Here is a 9,186-nt window from a genome sequence, read left to right on the forward strand (position 1 = left end):
GTGTGTGTGTGTGTGTGTGTGTGTGTGTGTGTGTGTGTTGAGCAGCGCCCACTCAGTGCTGAGTCATGACCCTCACCCCACCCCCACCCCTGAGAACGCCTGGGCAGTCATCAGCCAGGTCTTTGCCTCTGCCTTTGGTTTTCCCTGCAAAGGCTTTTCAAGAGATAAAAAAACTTCCAGAAGTTGTCAGCTGTGAGCTAGTACAGTCTCTTTTCCATTTATCATGGGCATTCAGGAAAGGTGGTTAATACTACTACTACTACTAATAATAATAATATAAATAAAACAACTCTGACCAATAAATCACAGCTAAAATTCCACAACTAGGGCTGGCAAGATAGCTCATCAAGTAAAAGTACTTGCTGCTGTGTTTTATAAAAAGAAAGAGAAACCAGGAATATGTTTGGTGGAGGCACGGTATGGTGTGGGGGAAGGGGGTGCCTCTGCAGGCCGATGCTGAGGCATGCCTTCCCGCTCTGAGGTACCAGCCATAGAATAGAATTTATTCAGGGCATGGGGAAGGGAGCTGAGAGGGTAGTTGGAAAGGCAAAGAGAGAGAGAGAGAGAGAGAGAGAGAGAGAGAGAGAGGAGGGCAAGAAGAGAGAGCAAGAGCAAGAGAACAAAGAGAGAGGGGGCGAGCAGCCCCTTTTATTGTGAGTCAGCACACCTGGCTATTGCCAGGCAACTGTGGGGCAGAGCCTAGATGAAATAACACTTGCCACCAAACCTGACAACCTGAGTTCTACCTCAGGAGTCCACATGATAGAAGCACAGCTCCCCAAAAATGTCTTAAATATGTACATGTGTGTGCTTGAACATGTGTGAATGCGAATGCATGTGCGTGTGCATGTGTATACACACACACACACACACACACACACACACACACGAGAGAGATGGGGGTGGGGGAGTGGCAGAATAAATGTAATTTAAGAATCATAACAGATGCTGGCCCTGGTGGCATACACCTATATCAGCTACTTGATAAGCAAGGGCAAGAGGATTGGAAGTTCAAGGTTGGCTATCTCAAAGCAAAACAAAAGTAATGAGAGGGCAGGGAGCTCAGAGGCAGGAAGCCTGCTCCACAAGTGGCTCCACTCGCAGCACACACAGAGAAATAAATCCTAAACTGTGGCTACGGGGGCTCTAACACTTGACATACTGAGGCAGGAGGATTACCAGTTTGAGGATAGGCTGACACATTTATTTGTAGCATGACCTTGATTTTTTTTTTGACTGTTTTGTTTTTATTTGCTTGTGTTTGCTTTTAGACACTCGTAGCTCACACTGACCTCAAACTTTTAGCAATCCTCCTGCATCAGCCCCTCAAGTGCTAGGATTACAGGCGTGCATTAGCACACCTGGCTAAAGATCTTTGTGGGCTTGGGGGGGGGGGGCGGTAGAAATTCCAACTTTATACTTCAAAAAGCATACTTCTAGCCAATGTTGGTCTCATTTTTCATTTGCATGTTTATTTGAGAATGTGGTACTCTTGTGCCATGGCTCACAGGGGCAGATCAAAGAGGATCTGCGCGCGCACACACGCGCGCACACACACACACACACACACACACACACACACAGTTTTCATGAAAGATAATCAGCCAGAAAACAAAACAATGAAACTGCCAGGTGTGCTGAGTTCAAGCCCTCAAGCCCAGCCTGCTCTCCCTAAGATGCCGCCTCTTAAAAAACAAAAACAAAACAACAACAAAAACCCCAAACAAACAAAAAGTAAACTTAACAAAAGTTTCATATGAAGGGTGACATTATTCCACGTCTTTGCAAATCTCTTTAATGTCTGTCTTAACAGCAGCCATTTGGATTTTTTTGTTGTTGTTTTCATGAGACAAATAAGAAATTATAGTTATACAGTAAATAAGTATAAACAGTCAACAAAATTACAAAACCGCCCACCAGCCCCGGGACTGAGAAACATCCGGGTGACCTCCTCCAGGGTGTTTCCCAGGAAGGGCGTGGTGGCACGTGTGCATCACACATGGCCATCACACATGGCTGCGGCCAGTGGCTCCATTATCAGCACCTTGGGCAACAGGGGCGTGGATGGCCCGCGGGAGGGAGGAGTCCCGTGGCTACTGGGGTGAGGCCCCCCGGTCAGAGGGCTCTTGTAATCCGCTGTAGAATCACTGCCCAGCCGGCTGGCTGTTCAAAGCCGCCCCTGCCTGTGTTCAGTTAGCCTTGCAGTGGATGACAGGCAGCTTCCGGAAGGTCCTCAGGCCACCCGCACCAGCCCGATAGCTCACCCGAGAAAGAAATAAACAGTCCAGCCGTGACTGGGAAGCAAAGGTCGCTGAGCTTTGCTTTCTCACAGTTCATGGGTTTGTTGTTGATCAACTCCTTGGCAAGAGGACTGAATGAAGGCTTTCCCTGGCCAGAAGGAATGCAGACATTACAGCTGCTTCCCCACCCAACCTCCACCTCCTTCACGCTCCGCCCCTTCCTCCATGCCCCACCCTGTCCCGCCCCAAATTAACTCCAGGGTCTTCCCACTTTGGTCTGCAGGGTCTGTCCCAGTAGCGCGGCATCCCTGTAATTTTAGCCCTGGGGGCCTGAGACAGGAGGACCTCGAGTTCGAGGCTAACATGGGCTACATAACAAGACCCCTCCCCCGAAAAATATCCAAAGTAGAGATTGCTTCTAGACATGTAAATGTACTTAATCCAGACTCGCTTACCGGGATTTTGTACTTGATCTCATTTTGTCGTTGCTGTTATTTTTTATATTTAATTATTGAGTGTATTTGTGTAAGTGAGGGGCACACATCTGCCACTCCTTGCTTCGGAGGTCAGAGGTTAACTGGCAGGAGTCAGCTCTCTCCTCCCACCGTGTGGGTTCCGGGGATGAAAGTCAGGTTGTTGGGTTTTGCATCAAGAGCCTTTACATGTGGGCCATCTTTCTTTCCTGGCTCGCTCGTTCTCTCTCTCTCTCTCTCTCTCTCTCAAGCTAAACCACAAGCGTCCTTTTGTACTGGGGATGGGAACCCTGCACACACTAGACACGCACTCTTCTCACCTCTCAGTGCCTATATATATATATACATATATATATATATATATATATGTATATATGTATATATATATTTGAACTGAGGGCGGGGGCAGCTTGGGGGAGGTGTGTGCACATGAGTGCAGGTGGCTGCAGAGAAGAGAGAGGTGGATGCAGTGAAGCTGGAGTTACATGTCTGTAAACACACCCACAAAACACACATGCCAAATCACATTACTAAAACAATAAATCTTTTAAAAACAGATTAAATAGGGGCTGGTGAGATGGCTCAGCAGGTAAGAGCACCCGACTGCTCTTCCAAAGGTCCTGAGTTCAAATTCCAGCAACCACATGGTGGCTCACAACCATCTGTAACAAGATCTGGCGCCCTCTTCTGGAGTGTCTGAAGACAGCTACAGTGTACTTACATATAGTAAATAAATAAATCTTTAAAAAAAAAAAAAAGAAGAAAGAAAGAAAACAGATTAAATAGTGGGGTTCAGAGTAACCTCGGCATACATAAATTCCAGCAACGCATATATACAATATATACTGAAGTTTGTTATTTTTTACATTTTAAGCTTTTCTTCTGAGCTAACTAGCTACTCGAAGCTTTCCTAAGGCTGGCCTGGGTCTAGCCTTCTGCCTGCTATGTGTGTTAGCTGCCTAAGGCAGGAGTTTATTGCCATGTGCCGTCTGTCCCCAGAAAGTAAGCCAGTGGGCAGGGCTGTTGTGCCTTTCCGTGACTGATTCTTTTCTCCCTGAGGGGAAGGAGTGGGCCGTGTCTAACCCTCTTCCCTCTATGACCTGGGCCAGTCAGGAGCAAGGATGTAGGGTCTGACTGGGCTGTACCCCCAGGTAACACAGTCAAGAAGCGAATACTCCTGTCAGGTGCTTCGCCCATGTGATTTCTTTCCTTGATGTTTAAGGGACTAAGAAATAGAAGAGGTACTTACAAGGGTCGTTCATTCATTCATTCATTCATTCACTGTGTTATGGGAGGCTGTGTGTGAGAGGCAGGGTGAACAAGTGTGCACTTGTGTGTGGAGGCCAGAGGTCCCTCTCTGGGGGGTGCTTTTAGGAGCTCTCCATATTTTTGAGAGAGTTCAGTGAGGATCTCTCACAGAACCTGGAGCTCACTGCCAGGCCTGGCTAGCTGGCCTTGGTGCTGCAGAGATCTGCCTGGCTCCCGGATCTCCTGTGTGGGGATTGCCAGCTCGGACTCTCACGCCCAGCTTTATGTGGCTTCAGGGAATTGAACTCAGGTCCCCTGACCTGCACAGAAAGCACTTAACAACGGAATTATCCCCATTTTAAGGGCTGGGGGCGGGGGGCAGGCTAGATAGTGCACCTGGCAAGGTACATTGAGTCTTCGAAGACACAGTTGGTTTCTACCAGACATTTTCCGGGTTGTGTTCTTTATTTTATTTTAAAGATTTATTATGCATACCTCACCCTGTCTGCATGTATGCCTGCACACCAGCAGAGGGCACCAGATCTCACTATAGACACTTGTGAGTCACCTTGGGCCCTCTGGAAGAGCAGCCAGTGCTTTTAACCTCTGAGTCAGCTCTCCAGCCTTCCTGGCTGAATTCTTACTGTGACTCCCCTTCCAGGTATCTCTTCCAACGTGGTCCCTATGTACTTAGGGGAGCTGGCCCCAAAAAACCTGCGAGGGGCTCTGGGAGTGGTCCCACAACTCTTCATCACTGTCGGCATCCTTGTGGCCCAGCTGTTCGGCCTTCGGAGTCTCTTGGCAAATGAGGATGGTGAGAAGAGGCCCCCGCCCCCGCCCCCTCTCCCCAAAACTGCTACCTAGCACCATTACTGGAAGCTTCTGCCCGCTGACTTCCCCAGTATGTCCAGTGGAGACTGTCCTTTGTCCACTCGCTGTTCCGGAGCTAACCACACGGGTTTTGCCTGAGCAAGCATGTGGTGACAGCTCCTTCTAGAAGACATCAAGGCTTCTCCACTTAACAGGAAGGGTCTGTTTCCCCTGAACTGCTAAGTGACTGTCCACACTCTCAGAAGGCACACGACTACTGATTAGTGGCATCCTTGTCTCCTCTTTCTCTGTCTCAAGTCTCGAGACACTTTACCCCCGCCCCCAGCCAACCCCCCCCCCCAGGGTGTTGAGATAAGGTCTCATTTAAGCCAGGCTGGCCTCAAACTCACGTGGTCGTCAGAGTGTCTTTGAACTCCCGATCCTCCTGCCTCCACCCAACAAGTCCTGAGATTACAGGCGGGCAAGACCACCGCTGTTTTATGCAGTGCTGGAGATCCATGCAAACGCTCGATAACACTCTCCCAACTGGGCCCAGCCCTACCCCCATCACTTCTCTTGTATTTCCTTCCTCCCTGTCTTTCTTTTTGAGCCTCAAGTTTCTGGAAGGGAGGCCAGTTGCAATGCTCATGCCTGCCGTGGCCTGGGCGCCACCATGTCTTCTGTAATAGTTCACCTGTTCCTCCCAGCGGCCTCAGGAGATCGTGTACTTTAAACATACCCATTTTTCAGATACAGAACCTGAGACTCAGCAGATTGAAACATGTGCAAAGTCCGGTTAGGATTCAGACCCTGCAGCCTGAGCCTGGCTCTATGTCGATTTGCCATGTTTCCCTGTCTTCTTGTTGTCCCTGCACATGTCCAGGACACCTCCATCAAGGTGCCACGTTATACCTGGGACCTAGAATGAATGGACTAGGATTGAGTCTCAGGGAGCCCCAGGCAACAGGAGCAGACTCTCTGCTACATAGCACTGCGCAGAAGGACAGGGGCAGGTCTGTCCTGAAGAGAATATTCTAGGCGTGGGCAGAAGAGACTAGAATGTCGAAATCCTTTGTGCCTTTAGGGAACTGAAAGGGGGTGGCATGTTAGACCTCCAACCCTGTCTGTGACTTCCTGCCGTGCAAGGCTGCGGTTTAACCTTGCCCATTTTAGAGCCCTCAGTGTGACCCCTGGCTTAGGACAGCTGCTCCACTATAACAGAGCTGGCCAGCAAGTGGCACAGTGAGAAGAGGCACAAGAAGAGGGCACCCACGATTAAGGCTGCACAGTGGTCAAGGTTGAGAAGTGGGATCTGGGTTAGAGTCTGGTTACCCTTGGTGCCTTGGTGAGGAGAGCTACAGTGTAGGGGGTTAGGCGGATGGGCTCAGGGGCTGGTGACCATGGCTCGCATGGGAGACAACAGCACTTGTCATAGACAGGGCACGGGAGATAGGCTCAGAGTCCCAAGATGATCTGGGGCCCAGTTCTGATCAAGGGGCAGCAAGAGGTGGGAAGACATTGCTCCAGCCTAGAAAGTGGTGGTTCATCCAGGAGCCAAATTTGACGTTGGGTGACACTCATATTCTAGGTGAAATTAGCTAATTTTTTTTTTTTTTTTGGCCAGGAGCAATGGATTAGGAGATGGGATGGAAGTTCAGAGGTTCACGTGTGTCTTGAGGAAGATCCCAGCTAAATGAGGGCATTCCTGGCCTGTCTCTCATCACCGTTGGAGACAGTAGGGTGGATTTTTCACCAGCTTCTGAAAGCGATGTCAGGGCATACACTAGACATTGAGTGTTTACGCTCCATATCACACTGGACAGATCTGTCCAAGCCATCGCTGTTTGCTTTCGGTATTCAGTTACATCCTAGGGTCACGGGATGGCTACTGTGTGTCCACTCTCCATAATGGGCATTTGCATTACCGTTGCTCTTGTTTCTGAGTTTATCAGCACTGCTCGGACCACTCCAGTTTAGGTGTCCTTGTGACTTACACACACAAGTGTCTCTGGACAAATATATACCTGGACTGGGATGACAGGGTCGGTCTCAGTGTGCTCCAGCCGGCTGGTCTCTAAAGGACAACGCGGGTCTGTATAATGGCACAGGGAGACCTGACATTTGCCCATGTCCGTGCCACATTTGGCATTACCAGATGTTTTTGTTTGCCCAGCTCCTCGGTGTGCTGTGGTTAGTCATGCCTCAGCTACTGTGTAAATAGCCACCAGACGTCCACGGAAATAGTCACACTTAGTCCCCAAAGAGCCCTCGTCCCTCCTCAGGGCAATGGCTCAGAGTGCCTGGCGCAGTTCAGAGAGTGGAGAAAAAGGTCTCCACTTGTTCCGTGCCCCCGTGACCGTGAACCCTTGCTTACAGGCTGGCCAGTTCTCCTGGGTCTAACTGGAGTCCCTGCAGGCCTTCAGCTGCTCCTCCTCCCCTTCTTTCCCGAGAGCCCCCGCTACCTGCTGATTCAGAAGAAGAATGAGTTAGCTGCTGAGAAAGGTGAGGTAGGGGGGGTTCCTCCTGATGCCACCCCCCGAGCTCTTCAGCTCTGAGCTCATGCCCTCTGCTCGTCTCCCTCAGCCCTCCAGACCCTCCGAGGCTGGAAAGACGTGCACCTAGAGATGGAGGAGATCCGGAAGGAGGATGAGGCTGAGAAGGCGGCGGGCTTCATCTCTGTGTGGAAGTTGTTCACTATGCAGTCCCTCCGTTGGCAACTCATCTCCATGATTGTCCTCATGGCTGGCCAGCAGCTGTCGGGAGTGAACGCGGTACGGGCATCCTGTGAGCTTGGGGTGCTGACGATGAGGGGATGGGGTGTGGTGGGCCGCTGGCCATCCTATGCCCAAGGGCCTCTGCCAACCCCCATGCTTCTCCTCCAGATCTACTACTACGCCGATCAGATCTACCTCAGCGCAGGCGTGAAAAGCGACGACGTCCAGTATGTGACAGCTGGGACTGGGGCTGTCAATGTGTTCATGACCGTCCTCACGGTGGGTGTCTGTCAGGTGACGGTCCCTTAAGCCACCAAGGGTGGAGGGGTATCTGAGGAGTGTAAAAGCTCCCAGCTAGGACAGAGCTGGGCTTTTGGATTGCAACGTGCCCCCTGGGCTCCGATGCCCCAGCCTCAAAGCTCTGCTGTAAGCAATCACTCTAGTGGGGGGGTGAGGGGCAGGCAGCCATGGACCCCTAACACAGAGCTCCCACAGTGTGCTCTGACCTCTTTTGTCTGGGGCTGCTGAGCATGGCAGCATGGCAGAATTGCAGTGTCTCTGCACAGACCCTACCAGGGAGCTCATGACTCGCTGTTCAGTGAGACGTGGCCCCTGGGCAGAGGAGCCAGCCAGGCCTCCGTGTGGACAGAATCTCTCCAGTTTATTCCAGTGCCTGGCTTCTTCTTTGCAGGAGGCCAGAAGTTTCGAACCACAGGACTGTGGCTCTTGATGTGAGTGCTCATTTAAGAGTGAGCATCCAGGGCCTAAGATCCCAGCCAGACCTCCAAGGGCCAGGGCACACATTCCTCCTGGCCTCTCAAAAGTTGGTTGAAGGAGAGTGAGGGCTATTCCTGTGACAGCAGCCTCTGGTGGGGGTACTCTGTCCCAGGAGAACACTGGGCACTGGGTCTAGAAGCTCACCGTCTTCCTTCCCACACCTCCAGATCTTTGTGGTAGAGCTTTGGGGACGGCGATTCCTACTCCTCATTGGCTTCTCCACCTGCCTCATAGCCTGCGTAGTGCTGACGGCCGCACTGGCGCTGCAGGTAAGGAACACTGTGCTGATAATCCATTTAAAGGGACCTCAGAGAAGGTGGCATCACATCAAGAAACGAGACGGGAGAGAGACCCTCTCGGGGTTCTTTAACGTGAGGCCACGTTGGAGTCCTCTTTATCTCACCTGTGCCCCCAACCTGTCTGCAGTTTATAGCCTATGTTGTGTGTGTTTCTGATGCCTGTCTCTAACAAAGGGCTTTGTTCTGTATTGATTGTATTTATTGCAATACTATGACACTGAATTGGAATGAGGGATACTTTTTTTTTTTTTTTTTTGAGACAGGGTTTCTCTATGTAGTCCTGGCTGCCCTGGAACTCACTATGTAGACCAGGCTGGCCTCAAACTATTTTACAGATAAATTTAACAGAGTTTACAAGGGGAGACGTTATATACTGACCCCGACTGGACTAGAATAGCATCCAAAATCACAGACAGATGCTATCAACCTAAATCCACATGCTACTTCCAACACATGTAGGATATTTGTTGTTCAAGTTTGCTTTTAGCCTGTTGGCTACTTTCAGCAAATGATTACCACAACACACATACATACACACACACACTCGCATACAGCACGAACACACATGCACACATGTACAAATGAGAGATTAAAGCAATGCATTTAGCTTAGGGTTTTTTTGTTT

At 50.3% G+C, this 9,186-nt stretch overlaps 1 protein-coding gene across 3 annotated transcripts in view; it reads left to right on the top strand.

The window, feature by feature from the left end:
• Slc2a5 (solute carrier family 2 member 5) overlaps positions 1-9,186 on the top strand; it is a 30,259-nt gene that overhangs the window by 18,564 nt on the left and 2,509 nt on the right. For all 3 annotated transcript variants that reach the window (XM_029540324.1, XM_029540323.1, XM_021201097.2), the window contains exons 6-10: positions 4,623-4,775; positions 7,148-7,273; positions 7,355-7,542; positions 7,654-7,764; positions 8,430-8,531. In XM_029540324.1, coding sequence (XP_029396184.1) covers positions 4,623-4,775; positions 7,148-7,273; positions 7,355-7,542; positions 7,654-7,764; positions 8,430-8,531 — 680 coding nt within the window. The remainder of the gene's footprint in view (positions 1-4,622; positions 4,776-7,147; positions 7,274-7,354; positions 7,543-7,653; positions 7,765-8,429; positions 8,532-9,186) is intronic.

This window comes from Mus pahari, chromosome 6, assembly GCF_900095145.1.
Source record: "Mus pahari chromosome 6, PAHARI_EIJ_v1.1, whole genome shotgun sequence".
Lineage (NCBI taxonomy): Eukaryota > Metazoa > Chordata > Mammalia > Rodentia > Muridae > Mus > Mus pahari.